The following is an 18,885-nucleotide window of genomic DNA, read 5'->3' on the forward strand; positions in this document are numbered from 1 at the left end:
GCTTGGCCATGTTTGGGAGTATACCTCTTCTATGTGAAAGTAATTACCCTCGATACATCACTGAGTTCTTACAATCCTTCCAAACATGACACAGACGATGCATGTTTGGTTGGTAGACACACTCTGCCCCGCCATTCTGTATCCCTCAAAACAATTTATTATACACCTTGAATAATATTAGTAATGGGACACCCTGTATACACATCATAAAAAAGGGCATTTGTTCCTATAAATAATCCTACTTTGTCAACAACTTTGGTTAGTATCGTTTTAAAATGTAGTCATATCCTATAAATTAAACTGCTTGAAATATACGAATTCATTCGCTGACACTCTTCAAAGCTTGCACACCTTAGAGAAATTGCATACAACTCAATCTTTATGATAATTAATAATTGAAAAATTGATATTTTCTGAATAAGCGCGATACTACTGAGGTTGGATTTTCGTCGCCTTTTACTGCATTGACGAATGAACTTTGTTGCCATCTTGCATTTTTTCACTTTAATTGAAAATTTCGAAAAGGAAAATTGGCTTTCTTTACTGAACTACACACTCATACAAACACAACTGATCTCGCAATAGTATTGCTATAAAGAAAAAAAAAACCTGAGAAACATGCAGTTTGTTAAAATCGCAATATTTTTGGTAACTTTTCTCCAAATTTGGACATCTATTCGCGGTCAATGCGAAGGTAGCAGCAATGCAGTCAACGTTTCATATCCAGAAGGCACATACTATGTCTTTGAAGGCGATGATATCAATGTTACCGTATCGGTCGAAGCTGTCACCACCCAAGGTATCATCACCTTCCAGACCGAAAACCAAGCCAACTTCGAATTGGTGGTCGATGAATCCTTTCCAGTGACCCCAGATGACGTCTTACCGAAGAACCTGACGGTGATGATCCATGCAAGGTTGATCTCCATTAGCGAACTTCAGGTCAGGTTCAAGGCCGATGCCTCTGAGGATGTCCTCAAGGTTGGCTCACAGACCATTGCGGTCAAGAGGATTCCATCTATCCTGCAGACTATCTACATCTACACCTTGATGGTTTGGATTGTCCTGAGCTACCTATCGATGGGTGGTACCATGGACCTGCAGGTTATCTGGGCGAGAGTCAGGAGGCCATGGGGTGTGATCATTGGTATCTTCTGTCAGTTCATCATCATGCCAGTCATGACCTACTACATCGCCAAGGTGGCCGTAGGTAAGTCCTGACGAAATGCTTGTCATAATGATTGGAAAACATTTCATTTAAGCATGTAGTCCTGTTAATTAAACCAAAGTTGATAATGTTAGTTCGTATGAAATTCTGAAATATTGATCTTTACAACTTATACAATGTCATGGTGATAAAATTTAATCACTTTTAACCTGATATCTTGGATTCTATATAGATCTCATGCAGTGACCAAATCAGTTTTAATTGACTTGAAATATATCCCCTTGATCGTTATACAACATGAACAATGAAATCTTTATTAGTGTATGGGGGAAATGTACAGATACAAATTGATATTCCCTTTATTATATAATTTATATTTTTATAACTTATTCATTTAAATCGATGAATATGCCCCACTTGACGCAGAATAAAATTGTTTTTTACCTGTCTGGTAAAAGTCCTTACAATATTGTCGCACCATCCAGCGGACGATCCGCCTACGGCTCTCGGGATCATCATCGTCGGCACCTGCCCCGGTGGTTGGCTCAGCAACGTGTTCAGCGTCCTCCTCGACGTCGACTTCGTCCTCAGCTTGACGATGACCTTCTTCTCTTCTATCATTGCCATGGGGATGATGCCTCTTAATCTTTTCATATATGCTACACCCTACGCGGAAGACAATGCTCGATTGGAAACACCGTTTGGTGAGATGGCCCAGCAGTTGGCTCTCCTTGTTGTACCGTGTTTCATTGGTATTGGAGTCTCCTATAGATACCCCAAGTATGTAGATGTAATCAATGGTTTAAGTTACAGTCACATTTTCAGTTTATTCCAGTTTCAGTTTTATTTTTTTCTCATTTCCAACAGAACAGTATACAAAATCCATAAAAATACCATAATAGCAACAATTGAAGTATAATAAACATGTAACACAATTTTTTATATATTCATCTGAATTATACATTTGAATTTTAGATGGATCATTAATATTTATATTTATAGATGAAAATAACATGTTGGAAATGGAGGGGCCCGCTGTGACCACATTTCCTTATTCTTTATTCTTCTCTTGTTTTAACCTCATTAAATTGTGGACTTTTGTTTTGTGGAAACACTCATCAAACACTGTTAGAAAAAAATTATATTGTTAAAAATAGTAATTCGTATAATATGCAATGCTCCTATTCGTGTCCCTAATCGAATCCACTTTTCCATGAACATAATACGACGTCTACTTGTTTCATCTTGGAGAATTTATCTATAAATTCAGTTCTGGTGCTCTTCCTTTGTTTTTCATGACATGTTTATTAAATCATACTATTCATAAATATTTTCATAAATATGTCATGGAAAACAAAGGGAAGAGCAGACTGACGAAAACGATTCGAGACCAACACAATCTATTACCTTATTACCAAATGCAAACCATCAGTTGGTTTTGGAGTATGTTTCGTTGATGTGGCTGTAGTATTGTAGTCCTGAATATGATAGGTCATGTGCTGCAAATAGCCTTAAATTCGCTGGTCACGAATTCGACGATTTTTTTTGTCGCAAAGTTGACGACTAGGTCTACAAACTCTGTGACTTTGAGTCACTTATGGAAACTTTTGACAGATTTTTGCATACATAATATTTTCCATTGATGACTTAAGTCGTAAAATTGGCAGCCAAACGTTTTCAATATTTGCTTTAAAATCCTCAAATTTGTGACTTAAAGCCAAAAGTCGCAAATTTTGCTTTGAAAAGTGTTGGCTTTGTCATGTTTCGCGACAAAGTCACTAAATTGGGAATTGGTGAGTTTCATATCAATCCAATTTATCAATGGTGATTTAAGTAAATGGAGACCTTATTTCATATTGTCCTTTTTTTTTTTACATAATGACATCCGAAATTGGATTATTCATGGTTAATATTTTCTTTGTCATAACGGATAACATATAAAATCTATACATATGAAAAACAATATTTATTCAGATATCGACAAAAAAATCTTTAGCCTCAATCTATACAAGAAGAAAATAATTGCTTTCACATTTTCATCTAACCACACCCCTTCAGCAGATAGACGTTACGTTTAGAACCAAGAAAGAAAGCAATAATATTGCATTGATTTGTTGAATTTTAAACGTACTTGTTTTAAATCATTTCTTTCTTTTTGATTTTGTAGGTTCCGAACGTTTTGCAGTAAAGTGATGAAGCCTATCGGTACACTCCTAATCGTTCTCGGTGTTTCTCTGGCTGTTCCGGCTGATCTATATGCATTCACTACGTCATCTGTCAAGGTAGATACACCATATAGATTCTAGACTGGTTACAACACGTAAAAATATCTCCTTTTTTAAAGATCGGGCACGTTACGTACGTAACGTAATAAGGGTGTCAAAAACACTAAAATTATGAAAAAGGGGTCCAATTTGCTAAGGTATAAAAATACCAAAATACTTTATAAAGGATGTAATTTTTGCCCCCCCCCCAATACGTGTTTAGGGTCCGATTAGAGCGAGGTGTGGAGGTGGGGCGGTATTAAACCCAACGTAAGTAAAGGTAAAGCCGGCGTCCGTATCACGTCTGTGACATAACAATTAAAATATTGTTGTACTTGTTTAGGGGGTCAATTCAGGGAATACTTGTCAAGGGTACTGTTAAATTCGTTTCCAATACTTGTTAAGAGTAGGGTTTCACACGCCAATGTACTTGCTAAGGGGTGCATTTTCAGAATATGGGAATTACTTGTTTAGGGTGCTTTTTGAAACCCCATGGTCACGCATGGTATCCATTCGTCAATGGAATTGTGCCCCCCCCCCCCCCGGGCAACATTGCTTCCTTTATTTACTAACTGCCGGTTACTCTCAAATTATGCTCGACTTCTCTGAGAGTAATGTACATGCCTATTTTTAATTACGGCTGATGGACATTTCGCTTCACTGCGCATGACGGATTCAAGAACATAGAAAATACTTTGTCAAATGTCTTTTATGTCAACAAACAACCAAGAAGTCTTTGTCGAAATTTGGTGAATCAAAACAGCAGTTTCGTTCCGGACTCTGGATAAACGACATAATTTATTTGCAATTTTTCGTCAGCTCCGAAACTTAGGACGAAACTGCTGTGTAATAGCTTTGACCGATCTGGGGGCCCGTTTAATATAGGACTTGCAACTGTTGTAACTTTGCCATAATGGTATCAGGGTTCAGCAGCCAATCGGCGTTTATGATTTTGGGTGTCTTCTCTATCTTTCACCATATGATAGAGTAATGGTGAAAGGTCCTATATGTGCGCCTAAATGTGATTTTTTATTGGGAGAATTTATAAGGAAGCCTAAAGTTACATTTTCAATAAAATACAAACTTTTTTATCTTGTTAGATTTGGGTGGTATCCATCATCACACCAGCTTTTGGGGCCTTCTTCGGCCTATCCTTTGCCCGTATCTTCGCTCGTGATATCCGTACATCAATCACTATTGCCTTGGAGACGGGTATTCAGAACGCTCTTCTCGGCCGTACCATCATCGGACTCTTCTATCCCCAGCCCGAGGCCGACCTCATCGCCCGTGTCATGCTCGTCAACGTGGTCGTCACCCTCATCGAAGGCGTCGTCGCCTCCGTCGTCTACTCAACCGTGCGTTATCTCCTGTGTAGATCGAGGTGCGATGATATACTGGGAGGAAGAGAGACTGAAGATGGTGATGAGGAGAAGATAATCAACGATGGGGAGTCTATTAAACCATCGGCTGTTTTTACTGTTAATGGTAGTATGAAAGAAACAAGAGATACACAAGCAGGGGACGGTGGCCTGGATAACCCGTGTGTTGACCTAACAGTACTTTAAAATCATAATTTGATATCATGATCATGAACTTGGACTGTGATAAATCCCTGAGGGTTTCATCACAGAGGGCGCTGTAGCATAAATTGTGTTTGTCTGAATGGATTGCAGCCGCGCGATGATGAGCTAAAATACATGTATGTGATATAGTAATCCTTGTCTGTTGAATTGGTCACATTTTTTTGCGTGGCGGATCAAGGATTTCGAAATAGAAGGGCGCAAAAAACAAATGTGCAGACGACAATATTTCTAGATTTAGCTTTGCCAATGTGTATGTTCAATGGGTGACTCTCAAAATATGGAGAGGTTGCAAGAGACGCGCGCCCTCACCTGGATACACCATCGTGTCAGATATGTCGCTATCAGAATGACATTATGTAGAGGTGCCGTGGCCGAGTGGTCTAAGGTAATGTCGCCTGGTTATACATACCTATGCCCGTGAGCAAAGCATTTAATGTACAATGCTCTTTTATCCTGCTTTCAAATAAATGGAAATGCTATATGCATTATTGGTAACTTGGTTTGCACTTGTTAAAAAAATAATAATAATATGTCACTGCTTCGAAATTTAGAAATATAGGCCTAACTAATATCACTCATGTGGAAGGGCGGCGCTACACGGACAAGGAGGACTGTCCTTAATTGTTTTATTTTTATTTATTTTTTTTAATGACGAAAGGGAAGGAGCACAAAGGGATGAAAGTAGAGTATCAAAAAGAGGGGTCTTGATCATGTAATTACTGGAATACTCCTTTGTTATTCAATCGAGAAAAATGATGTAGCCTTTTCTCATCTCCCCCCATCAAAATACTCCGAGACCCCCCCCCCCCCCCCCGTTCATCCGTTGTAGCATTTGCATTTCGAAAGGTTTTAGAATAATCATGATTATTCAATGAATCGAGTATCTGAGATTTTTCAAAATGCATAAACTATATGAATGCCGAATCGCATGCAAAGCCGATAATATCCAGACGTATTTTCGATCTACAATGTTTTTTTTAAATATATATACGACGAGCTTTGCATATTAATCGGGAATAATTAATGCTCATTTAAAAAATGATCAACTTGTGACGATGGTGGTTTTTATAGTATGCATGTCGTATATCTTTGTTTGTAGTTATCGAATAATACTGGTGTATAAATCCGAATCATGTCTATTATAGAGTGATTTACTTAACATGATAACACACATTAAAAATATGTTGCTGATACTAGTTTTTTCTCTGTTAGCAAACTAGTCAAGTGAAATATTGAAAGCTTGACTTGGAACCTTGTTTGAAAAAAATGATTTTTGTTTCCGATTTGATTTTATGAGCCTATATCACAAACTCATATGCTATATGGTCTGGACACTATTGTAGGGCTACGTTCAAGCAAATAAGGAAATAAATGTTAGATGTGTGTTTAGTGTTAGATTTTGTGCCTCATCTTATCGTAAGAATTATTACTCGGACCATACTGATTTCAAAAGTTAAAACAAATAAAAAGTTAAAGTAACGCACCATAAACAGAACATTTATTTACAAACTGAATTCAAGGACCCAAATTAGCAGGGTGGTATGAGATTGAGAGAAGATGACATAAGATGGAAATAGATTAGAGAGGGAAGAAAGAATGATGTAGGAAGACTAAGGAAAGAAAGAAAGAAACAGAGAAAGACAGAAAGAAAGAAAGAAGAAAGAATTAATGAAGGTGTGAAAAGAGAGCTTATATAGAAAAGGAGAAGGGATGGGACAGAATGACAAAGAAAGAAAGTATTAGCACATAGCTCAACATTACATGATTAGAAAGAGAAAACAAGAGAACACAATTACATTTAAGCGTACATTAGTCAGTTTTAAATGGGTGAAATCAACAGACGATCACATGACTATAGCATAGTATTCTTGATCAGCCTAAAATGTACTCTCTATGCTACAAAGGTGGCTAACATCTATTCTTTTCTCCATGATTTTCAATGGAGCATGGCATTATTGTTATGAATATGGGAATAGTATTTTCAAGGTTGTATGAACGGCCTGCATTGTAACAAATAGTGGGTAAGTTCATGAGCACGCTTTTATTCACACAATGAAAAAAAAATCGAAGATATTCGCTGGGAAATGTTCACACATAACTTTTTGTTCAAAGAGCGCTCTCACATCTAAACCTCCACTGAATTTATCATCATTATCACTGCATTTCCCATGACTCTGTGTACTTTTTAAATGTATATTTCTAGATGAATTGCATTTTGGAGGAACAAATTTGGAGCTCATAAAGCCTGTATTTGGTTATGAAATCTAAATAAGAGTCTTGCGGGAGGAATCTTAGATTGTAACCAAATGGCTGAAATGCATGTAGGTCCATACCACTGGCGAATCCAGAGGGCACAGCCGGCCCGTGCCCCCCCCCCCCCCCCCTTTGAGAAGCAAAATTAAAGTTTGAAATGTAAAAATGCCATTAAAACAGAGATGTGCCCTCTTTTGAAAGTGAAGACCCTTTTTTTGCTTGTCAAATTTTCCCTCTGAAAAAAATGTGCCCCCCCTTCTGGAAAATCCTGGATCCGCCCGTGGTCCCTACTGTGATGGTTTGGGGTTTTTTCTTTTCATTTTTTTTACTTTCTCTCCCTCTCTCTCTTTTCCTCTCTTTCTTTAATACCTCTCTTTTCCATTTTCTTACCCCCACCCCCTCAGTCTCTCCCGATCATCCTCCCTTCACTGTAAAAAATATTGGGTAAAATTTGTTTCCACCACGAGGGTAATTGTGTGTCCAACCAATTTTGGGCAGTATTTTACCCACTGCGGAAAGTATATTGTCCAGTAAGGTTAAAAAACAAGCAGCAATTACTCTAGAATGGGCAACATTTTCATCACACTGGATAAATAAAAATGCCCAAAATAAATGCCCGATGTTGGTTGGACACATAATTACCCTCATGAAGCATTAATTTACTCAATATTTTTTAGAGCTCCCTTTGAAACCATGAAGTACCGCTCAGTTGAGCTACTGTTTACAACCGTTGCGATTGTGCGTAACATGTGACTAAATTAATGATCGCAAACGATCGCAAGAGCAATAAAAATCCGGGGCAATAATATTGTGAAAGCCCCTTAACACAGGCACTCCGTACGGTGTCTCCGACCACCCCCACCCCCTTTGAGAACCTTAAACAATATTTGCTAGTGGAAAACGTCGTGCATACGCAAGTGGAGACATGTTTTTTTTTTGCTTGTCGAATTGTTCCTGACATAGATCTCCATTAATCGGGAATATATCTTCATTTTTTTGGCATGCTATTTTTTTCTGAACAAAAATACCACCCCCCCCCCTGGAAAATCCTGGATTCGCCCTGACTCCGTAGAAGATCCATTGTATCACACACTATTATTGTCATCGTTGAATTTTGTTTGAAAGCCCGCCGTGTTTCGAATGAAAAGCTCTGCGTCGGTTGTAGGTCCATTCGTTACACGTATAGGAGCCATTGAGATACTCAAGTTGGAAACCAGAATGGGTGAATCGAGAATTTAGGGGGAATTCCTTAATAACTTCACTGTTGGCAAGATTTTGGATTAGACATCGCTGAGCAGCAAACATCACTGAGAATATCATCACAAATATACAAGGTAATGTAACAAAATAGGAAGAGAAAGGGAAAGAGAGTCAGAGAGACAGACAGAGAAGAGGAGGGGAGAGTTAGAAGTGATGGGTAGACCTACAGTATATATCAGGTTATGGAGAGTAATGTTTATTAGAACTATGTCTTTGGAATAATGTTCCATGTACTTTATACCCGAATACATGGTATATTATTCGTTAAAGTGAGAGAGAACATCTATAAGAATGCAGTGGCCAATATTTTGATGTCGGAACATGGTAATTTTGCTTCTGGTAAATAATTAACTGAATTAAGTGACATGTCGCGATTGTTTACCTATATGCTAAAGCGATTGTAGAGTTCATAGATCGTAGATCATAGAGTTATTTGAATACTTTGTGAGGAATGTCAGCATCAGTATTACACAATGCGATTGGTACTTTGGATTAATAAAACAGGCAAATGCAGAGTAATTTGGATTTGGCCAGTTGAATTAGTATTAAAAAAAGGAAATAGAAGGGAATAGAACCAGAATTCGGTATACATGGTAATGGACTAGAATCACTTGAACATGCTGAATTCATAGGCAAAAACATAATTGAATATGAAAGCGTTGGTCATTTAGTTATTTTTTCTTCTGATACTGTTGCCCGGATTGCGATCCAATCCGATATCACTTTACCACAATCTTGTAAGGTCAATTTGGAATAAGAACGCTTTTTTTCTCTCTGGGCCGCGGAGTCCTATATATTTTTTTTTAATTGGGTATACACAACCAACAGGCTATAATGCTTCTTCATTAGTACAGGCATGCAGCAATACCTTCTCAAAGATTGATTTCTTGAAATGAAGGATTGGCTTATTGTGATTATTTAGCTTTTATTAATTGTAGCTTAACTATATGTCACCGATTGTCATCGTGCCATTGGTAACGACTATAGGCCTATAGTAGCGTGCTGTAGTGAGTTGGTCCGGTAAATCTACGTCCGTTTATAGGGTGGCACGACATTTGCTTTAGGGTAAACAAGATAGGTAACAGAGATCTTGATTCAGAATATAAGGTAATTAAAGATAAGGATACGGGTTTATTTAGTTTTTGAGGTTAGATTTCATGTTTGGCCTAACGTGCAGATTTCCATATCGGAGCAATTGTCGCCGGAGCAATTGTCCGAGTGGAACCCAATTTGGATTTAGATTCTCTGCAGAGTTATCAAGGTAAGCATTGAATCTCTGATGGGGGGATATGCCCAAGGAGTTATAACTTTATCTACTTGATATGATTTATGTGTGATAACCCCCATTGTATACGGATTTATAGTAAATTCAACCGGGGGTGACACCCGGGTATTTTAATAGGAGGGACAACATGGACTTTAAGGTGACGTACGTACATTTGAGTGTCAACTTGTGATCAACACAATTCAAATTCTTTTAAACTACTTGTGTGTGACTCTATACATATGAGAAATATAAACAAAACAAAATGCCCAGATAGTTTCTATCTCACAAACCGAATGAAATTTGATTGCATTATATTTAAAGAGAAGTTAGCTTGGGACACATGATACATAACCGGATTCCGGAATAAGTACTTCACATTTGATTATTCCTGCGATATGAATTCATTATCAAACCAAGATAATAATCGTTTGTTTTCATGAGGAGGTTCGTAGTCTAATTACCAGTCTGCTGATAACAGTGGTAAATAATATCTCTCTGTCTGTCTCTTTAACAAAAATTATTTAATAAAAACAAACTTTTTTAGTGTTTTTGAGTGTTCTCAAAATAAATGGATGCTTTATCCAAGTTAATACCTCAACGAAGTCATCACCAATGTGATAAATAGGGGAATCTGCGCTCAAACATGTTTTGTTTATGCTTTGTTTCTATAATGTACTTATCTGCTAAATGAACACTACTTTTGAAATATCATTTTACATAGTGAAAAGTAACTAAACATCGCCTTTATAGAATCGGCCGCTAAACCATTATTTTTTTATCCATAAGGAAAAAAACCCGCTCACATTCGTTGTAATAAATTTTGTTTAAATAGTAATGCGTTACACTCACACTAGCTGTGCTTGTTAATGTAAACAAATTCCTTTTCAGTAGATTATTTGCTGAGCCAATATGAATTGTTCACTTCGAGGTGAAATGAATTGTGCCAACTTTCGAAACCACTGAAAAACCCATATTCATCGTTTGCTCTCGTCTACAGTAAGACATTCATGTTAATGACGGAGAATAGACATCTTTGTCAGAGATCATCGTTTAGACCATCACTGATATACCAATACCAAACCTATTTCGATCGATAAAGCGAAGATGGGCAACAAACCAAGCAATGATTTAAAACCAGAGGCTCTCAACGATCTTCGGAAACAAACCGACTTTACAGAAGAAGAGCTTAAACAGTGGTATGCCGATTTCAAGAAAGGTAAAACATGAGAATAATAATTGTGAGAGTGTTGGAAGTATAGGATGGTGCTAATGTATTTCAATAGACGGGTGGGGAAATAAGGAGGGTTTCCTTAATTGCAGGTTGAAAGTTATACAACCTATATTTCAAGCCATTTGTCGATATTGTCAATTTTTTTTTCCTTGTCATTTTTTCTTCTTTCTTCCCTCCTGATCCTTCCCCACCCCCACTAATAAAAAAAAATCATAGGGGATAACCCCTGACCCCCCCCCCCCCGTAGCATCGCTCCTAGGTTTCTGGGCTCCACAAATATCTAAACATCAAGCAGTAGACAGTAAAAACGCTTTATACAAAATGTTGGCAATTTAAATAGTAATGTTCAATTTCTAACATAATCATATATCGCTTAAAAGTTGATAACTGTTGCTTCGATTAAAAAGAAATGAGGTGCTAAGTACTGAAGCCGATACTGTTTTGAAATGGCTGTGGCATTTTGACTGAGACATTTAATTCTTTTATAGTTACTACTTACTGCATACAAAACCTATTTTATAATTGCTTTTTTTTTGGGTGAAGCCGAACCTTAATCTCTATCGTATCTTTCTTCCACCTCCTCTTCTCTCTCTCTCACATGTAAAAACAGCCAGCTCAAAGGATTACCTCACAAAAGCAGACTTCAAGAAGTTATATTCCCAGTACTTCCCTTCGGGTGATGCTACGAAGTTTACCGAACACGTATATCGTACGTTCGACAGTAACCGGGACGGCTCGATATCTTTCCGAGAGTTTATGTGTGGGATGAGTGTACTCGCTCGTGGTACGGTTGACGAGAAATTGAGCTGGATCTTCAGTATGTACGATATCAACAAGGATGGATATATCTCAAGACCAGAGATGTTAGAAATACTTCAGGTAATTTATTTCGACTCATTTAATTATTGTTATGTAACTTTGTTTATTTACTTATTTATTTATTTATCTATTTATTCATTTATTTATTTATCATTATTTTATTTCATTTATTTATTTTTATTCATTTTTTATTTTATTATTTTCTATTTATTTTTTTATTCCAAGCCAGGAGACCGTTTCATAAAGTTCGTAAGTTAAGAGCGACTTTAAGAACGACTGGTGATCCTTTCTTGTGGTAAATGATATTAACCATTTATGTTGGTGATTATTTAGCGCGTAAGATAGGATCACCAGTCGTTCTTAAAGTCGCTCTTGGCTTACGAACAGCTTTATGAAACACCCACCTGGTGTGACCGGCGTCAGGGTATCTGGATAGAGTGGGAAAGACGTCGGGGGGACGTCATTTTTTTTAAATTGCAGTCGCTTATACGAGAAACGACGGATTCGAGAACACAGTAAATGTATTGAAAATGCCGTGAAATGACAATAAACAGCTGGGAGGTCTTTGTCGAAAATTGGTGAACCCGAAAGCAGTTTCGTCCTAATTTTCGGAGCTGACGAAAAATTGAAAATATGGTGTGTGTACACAATCCAGGACGAATATGCTGATTTCATTCATCAATTATCGACAAAGACTTTTTGGTTGTTCATTGTTATGAAGGGCATTTGAAAATACAATTTCTATGTTCTTGAATCCGTCTTGGGTCGTGGAAGCGAGTACTCTCCAATGTTAAGTTACACCACTGGCGGTTCCAGGAGGGTGGGGGGGGGGCAAAGCCGGCCCGTGCCCCCCCCCCCCTTTTGAGAGACACAATTAAAATTTGTAATGTAAAAATGCCGTAAAAACAGAAGGATGCCCCCCTCCCCTTGAAATTGAAGACCTTTTTTTTCTTTTTCTTTTTTTTTAAATGTTCTTATTTTTGTTTGAAAACCTTTTTTTGGCTTGCCAATTTTTTCCTCGGGAAAATGTGCCCCCCCCCCCCTTGGGAAATCCTGGATCCGCCCCTGAGTAACACGCACAAGTCCCGGAACATTATAATTATGATAATCTTCTTTTTCTATTTATTGAGTTCCATTTTCTTTGTCTTCCTTTTTTCCTTTATCACTACTTGGAAAGCCATGGGAGTGGTCGTATACATGCCTCCTTTATTCCACCCCCATTCTACCGCCCCTGAGTATAGAGACGCACTGGGAATGAAACGGTTGAAACGAAAAAAAATAGAAAGGAAGACATTTGAAGAAGTAGATTGTGGATGCTGCCAAACAAGTTTTTAAAATTATTATGATTCTACAATATGACATATGATAATCATTTTACACCGCCAAAAATTAAATATAATGTTGAATATGTTCCCTTTTGGAACATAACTCTCCTGTCACATTGAGCTCGAAATTACAACAGGAGGTAGAAACGACCTTATTAACTTACAAAAATGTAATTCATGTTCTTGACCAATGCAAATCAAAATTGACCAGTCTTTCAGAACCACCCTCAAGAAGTGAATTACCACAATGGTGGTAATTCACTTCTTGAGGGTGGTTCTGAAAGACTGGTAATTCACTTCTTGAGGGTGGTTCTGAAAGACTGGTCAATGGTCAATCGCGGGGTCAAACGTATTTAGGGTATGTTTTTTTCCAAAGCTTTTTTAGGGGTCATATTCTGGCGACAACTTGTTGAGGGGCCAAAATGTATAAATGAAGCCCGCGAAAAAAATTGTTTAGGGGCTTATTTTGCACACAGAGAAAAACTCGTTTAGGGGGTGTTTGGAAATAATTTGGTCACGCATATATGTACAGCAAGACATTTGACTGCCCCCCGGACTTGAGTTTAGAGAAACCATTATATTCTCCGTCTTTTTTTTTCTTTCTGTTTTCTTTTTTGGTGCAGTCACTGTATAGAATGGTAGGTGAGATGTCAGACGATACACATTATGATGAAGCTACACCAGAGAACAAGCTCGAGATTATTTTCAGGAATGTGGATCGAGATGGTGATAATAGACTCTCACTTAGTGAATTCCTTGATGCAGCCTCCAATGACCCTGGAATCATGTCCATGCTGCAGTAATGAATTCATCTAGGAATGTAATATTAAGTTGGTATCTTATTTTTCCCTTGCCACGTTGTTCACACCACAGTTGGAATGATCTTGGACCCCCTTGGACCCCTACGAAAAACACGACAGTGCTGATAGTGTGTTCCATCCCACGAGTGGTAAATAAATGAATAAATAAACAAATATATAAGAAATAAATAAATACATATATATTAATAAATAAATAATTAAATAAATAGATAAATAAATAAATAGATAAAAATCGAATGTGTGTTTTGTTCGATTTTATCCATGGTGTATGTTGAACATTTTTTTCCTTTACGCTAATAAAATAACATCGTTGATTTTTTTAGGCCTGTTTTGTTGAATAAAATTATGTTCTTGCCTTGTTTATATTTTAGGTTAGAATTTTGTAGACGTTCAGAAGAATTAAGCTATTGAATTTAGAGGTGTAGTACGTGTTAAAGAAAAATATAATTTCTCTGTTAGAATATGATTGTAATATACACTCTAAAAATGTATACCCAATATTGGGTAAAATGGGAACATGCATGTTGATTGGGTACAAATGAAAGATACCCATTATTTTGTAAATTTTACGCAATGTTGCGTTGAAATTGCCTAATATGGTGTAAAAGAAAAATACCCAGCAAACATGCATGCTCCCTTTCTACCCAATATTGGGTAAAATTTTACTCAGTGTTTTTAGAGTGTGAGTTTCGAAAGTGTAAAATATTTATCTATTTTAATTTTATTAAACTATTTTTTGTAAATAGGGTAAAAAAAATAAGCATGCATGCATGGTATAACCACATTTTTTTGGTATTGTTATAGTAGGTACTGTACATTCTGAGTATATAAACAACGTATTACAATCATTTTTACGTACCACGATTAAAATAGCGGAATTGATTATTATACCCCATGCCTGTAGCACGAAAAAACATGTGACCATAATAGGGTAACATCAGTACTGACGTACCTGAATTTGTGGTATAACAGAGACCACAGTTTTATGGAGCGCCAATTGCCAACTCAATTACAAAGTGCAAAGTTGTTATAATGTAGTTATGCGATGACAAATAACTCAATAATATTGTTTTTATAGAAGGAGCAAAAAAAGATTATCTAACATATTTTTGTTATTTACCCTTTTCATAATTGTTGACGAATGGTATGAATAAACTAGATGAAACTAGAGGTCCATATGATAAAACTGTGGACTTAATTCTTATTTAGTCTGGAATTAAACCCTATATAGGGATGGTCCAGGATGGAGATATTTATGTCTCAATAAATAAAGTAAAATTCACAAAGCAAAATGCCGAAAATTTCATCGAAATCGGATAAAAAATAACGAGGTTATTGGATTTTAAAGATTTGCATTATTCCGGTGAATCAGTTCTAGGCATGTCTTTATGAATATTCATTAGGTGGGCTGATGATGTCGTATCCCCACTTGTTCTTTTGTATTTTGTTATATGAAATTAGGTTTATTCAAAATTTTATAACAAGAACTAAAACAATTGGATTGACAACTGATTAAGTGCATTAGTTATTTACTGCCGCAACTTATTTCATCACAATGGGGACACATCATTTACACATGTATGAAAAATGAAACATTTATGATTTCATTTAATAACATAAGAAAAAGGAAAGTGGGGATGTGTCATCATCAGCTCAACTATTGAATATTCATGACGATGTGCATATTTCAAAAAATACTTATAAATTTTAAAATTCAATAACTTCGTTATTTTTTATCCGATTTTGATGAAATTTTCAGCATTTTGCTTTGTGAATTTCACACTATTTATTTAGATATAAATATTTTCAGCCCGGACCATCCCTTTAATATTGAAACTAAAAAGGCGGCGAAGGCCTATACTCTGTAAATAATGTGAATCAGATTGGCGGGGATTACGAGTCTTCCATTTCGTAATCTGCCCTTTGATTGCACCATGTAAGATTTGAAAAAAATGATGCATATTCTAATAGTTTGTCTGTTCATTTGTTTTGCATGTTCGATTTGCATTTGCGAATATGCGTCAGTAATTGGCCATTTCAGAGATAAACAAACACAATCTATACAAAACGTGGTGTGTTTGCACGCCATTTTGCGTGGTGATTTACCTTTGAACAAATTATCACTTTAGTTTGTGTTTACTTAATTCACATAACTAAGTAAAAATGCCCCAACTATTATTGTAATAATTCAATGGAAAATTGATAAGGGACTAATGCAAGGGAGCAATATAATTATTAGGGTAACCTTTATGAGACAGACAGTATATCGATCGAATTCGAATCTGAGATAGATCGGATAGATAGATAGATAAATGGTTTATTAATAAAAAATCAAGACATCATCGCGGCCGAATTGCGATGTATTAGGTTGGAAATTAAAAAAAATCGGAATGGAAACCTGATATAAAATTCATCTCTGTCCAATTGATAATCATCCAAGAATACAAAATAAATCAGCCTTTTTAAATTCAATGATCGTAATGTCACTCATGTTTTTTCTAATAAAACCCAACTGTTAATGAATATCATGGGATTCAGTACGAATCCAATCCTTATACAAGCCATTTTATATGCAAATAGTTTCTATGTACACAAACATTTGGCAAGCGATCGTAATGTCAGTGAAAATTGTACTTCAGCTCTCCTGATTCTAATCTAATAATAAAATAGTGTACATTACATCAAATACATTAACAAATTTACTGTAAGTTTGCAATACTATAAACCATTGGCGGCGGAAGCCAAAAAATTTAGGGGGGGACCACCGAAATTTTTTGACAAGCCAAAAAAAAAAGGTTATCAACCTAAAAATGTAGAGGGGACGCTGGAAAAAAAATTGACAAGCAAATAAAAAAATTAAAAAAAAAGGTTATCAACAAAATATTTAGGGGGGGTCGTCCCCCCACCTCAAGTTTAGGGGGGACACGTCACCCCCCCCTCCCGCTTCCGCCGCCTATGCTATGAACCCATAAAGCGTATCTTGTGGAAAATGCGCTATATCTTAGCGATATATACCGTGTTTACACTTAATCGGCATTTGAATCGGCTCGCGGTTCAGAACCGCGAGCCGATTCAGCATCGGCTTTTTCATAGCGCGTAAACGTGAGCAACTTGAATCGGCTCGCGGTTCTTAACCGGCAATTTGCACCACCAAAGTAGTAGGTTCTGAACCGCGAGCCGATGCAGAATCGGCTTTTTTACTACGTGTAAACAGAAAGCCGATTCTGCACCGGCAATTTGTGCGCATTTCAATTACTTTACCATTGTGACGTAATTGTAAACGCACTGATCCAGCGTTGTCTTTATTATGACGTATATTGTAGGTATGCGTATCATTTCAGGTTTTTGCATCGGCTCGCGGTTCTGAACCGCGAGCTGCAACAACGTGTAAACGCAATCCAAATGCCGATTCTGCATCGGCATTTGGTTCAGAACCAATTGCCGATTAAGTGTAAACACGGTAATGATTTAGCGATGCAGATGTGTGTGTGTGGGGGGGGGGGGGGGTGGTGCTCTGCAGGAGAGTTTAAACGCAGGCACCATTGCCAAATTGTCATCTGACAGGGGGGGGGGCGCCATTCAAGCTATTGTCTATACGTAAAAAAAAAACTTGAACAGCTGTAACATGCTCCATCGTCTTCATTTCACCATTCAGAGTGGATGAGAAATTGCAAATAAATCGCTTGGCCCGAATTTATGACGAAAACTGTTGTCCTGGTTCTCAGATTTCGACAAGACTGTTTAGACGTCCTTTGTCACTTGACAATAATTTACCTCAAGTGAAAATAGATTCTTATCGTTATCAAACAAGACGTGACATTTAACAAAACTATTAATATATTAATCATAATTTATAAAGATACATATTTACTTTATCATGGCGGTAGATCGATACGATTTTTTTTGTAAACAAAAGATAATGCCTGTGACATACAGTCCTTTAATGATTTCAACTCTGAACATTATTTTGATAAATAATACAATAGGTACATGCAAACGGTACGTGATAAAATGGTCATGCTATTGTGTTTGTCCTGTGAATGTGCCTTTTATTATTGAGACTTGGTAAGAAAAACAACCCCTGTCTCATTGATGTCGGGAAGATATATAGACATAAAGAGAGAAACATAACAGCGAAAAGGAAATATAGAGGTTGCATGCAGAGACGGGAGGGGGAGGAAAGAAACAGATAGATGAGTGAGAGCCCGGGGGGGGGGGGGTCAGTCAAATGTATTGCCGTACACACTATGGCCCGTATTCTGAACTCGGGTTTAAATCAAACCATGGTTTAAGTTGTGGTTTAACTATGGAAAGCCAATTGGGGCACAAATCCCTAACAGTACACATCCAATTTATTGACTCATATGACACCCACATTGTCTGGGAATGACAACTGATGTATTTTGAAGTATTTTTCATCATTATGAAAGCAAAAGGAAGCAAAATAGTAAACATATCAAATATCCAATATAAACAGAATGTTAGAATTTTTGGCTCCCCGTAATTTTAGCACAGACTTAGACCATGGTCTAAGTTAAACCTGACTTAAATACGGGCCCCTGTAAACGAATTTTTCTCTGTGTGCAAAATAACCCCCTAAACAAGTTTTTCGCGGGCTTTATTTACACATTTTGACCCCCATATAAACAAGTTGTCTCCAGAATACGACCCCGGGGAAAAAGCTTGGGGAAAAGAAAACATACCCTAAACACGTTTGGCTAGTCTTTAAAAAAAAAGCTTTGGAAAAAAACATATCCTAAATACGTTTGACCCTGCGATTGACCATTGATCAGTTTTTCAAAATTACCCCTTTTTTTGAAAATCTGTGTTTTTGATACCCTTAACGAGTGCACGCGCGGCCCGCGTCCAAAACTGAAAAAAAAACCACCCCTTT

The 18,885-nt window shown here is 37.0% G+C and overlaps 2 protein-coding genes across 3 annotated transcripts; both read left to right on the forward strand.

Annotated features, from left to right (window-relative positions):
- The first annotated feature begins 257 nt into the window (after positions 1 to 257).
- LOC129282423 (ileal sodium/bile acid cotransporter-like) lies at positions 258 to 6,631 on the forward strand. Its single transcript, XM_064114098.1, has 4 exons — positions 258 to 1,210; positions 1,654 to 1,948; positions 3,336 to 3,450; positions 4,533 to 6,631. The coding sequence occupies exons 1-4, from the start codon at positions 619 to 621 to the stop codon at positions 4,995 to 4,997; spliced, it is 1,467 nt and encodes a 488-aa protein (XP_063970168.1). The 5' UTR covers positions 258 to 618; the 3' UTR covers positions 4,998 to 6,631.
- Positions 6,632 to 8,165: 1,534 nt separating this feature from the next.
- On the forward strand, positions 8,166 to 15,161 carry LOC129273348 (neurocalcin homolog). 2 transcript variants are annotated; one of them, XM_064114107.1, is made up of 4 exons: positions 8,166 to 8,602; positions 10,793 to 11,011; positions 11,637 to 11,905; positions 13,794 to 15,161. In XM_064114107.1, the coding sequence occupies exons 2-4, from the start codon at positions 10,900 to 10,902 to the stop codon at positions 13,971 to 13,973; spliced, it is 561 nt and encodes a 186-aa protein (XP_063970177.1). In that variant the 5' UTR covers positions 8,166 to 8,602; positions 10,793 to 10,899; the 3' UTR covers positions 13,974 to 15,161. The 2 variants fall into 2 exon arrangements, with proteins under 2 accessions (XP_063970177.1, XP_063970181.1); XM_064114111.1 differs by lacking the exon at positions 8,166 to 8,602 and adding an exon at positions 9,719 to 9,789.
- The last annotated feature ends 3,724 nt before the right edge of the window (positions 15,162 to 18,885 follow it).

The sequence above is a fragment of the Lytechinus pictus genome, chromosome 2, assembly GCF_037042905.1.
Source record: "Lytechinus pictus isolate F3 Inbred chromosome 2, Lp3.0, whole genome shotgun sequence".
In the NCBI taxonomy this organism is placed as follows: Eukaryota; Metazoa; Echinodermata; class Echinoidea; order Temnopleuroida; family Toxopneustidae; genus Lytechinus; species Lytechinus pictus.

What these genes read in the sequence shown, in the direction of transcription:
- LOC129282423 (XM_064114098.1), top strand. Translation starts at nt 619, where the DNA reads ATGCAGTTTGTTAAAATCGCAATATTTTTGGTAACTTTTCTCCAAATT. An exon ending in GTCTCCTATAGATACCCCAA is followed by an intron (nt 1,949 to 3,335) that starts GTATGTAGATGT and finishes TTGATTTTGTAG; the next exon opens with GTTCCGAACGTTTTGCAGTA. An exon ending in TCACTACGTCATCTGTCAAG is followed by an intron (nt 3,451 to 4,532) that starts GTAGATACACCA and finishes TTATCTTGTTAG; the next exon opens with ATTTGGGTGGTATCCATCAT.
- LOC129273348 (XM_064114107.1), top strand. Translation starts at nt 10,900, where the DNA reads ATGGGCAACAAACCAAGCAATGATTTAAAACCAGAGGCTCTCAACGAT. An exon ending in GTATGCCGATTTCAAGAAAG is followed by an intron (nt 11,012 to 11,636) that starts GTAAAACATGAG and finishes ATGTAAAAACAG; the next exon opens with CCAGCTCAAAGGATTACCTC. An exon ending in AGATGTTAGAAATACTTCAG is followed by an intron (nt 11,906 to 13,793) that starts GTAATTTATTTC and finishes TTTTTGGTGCAG; the next exon opens with TCACTGTATAGAATGGTAGG.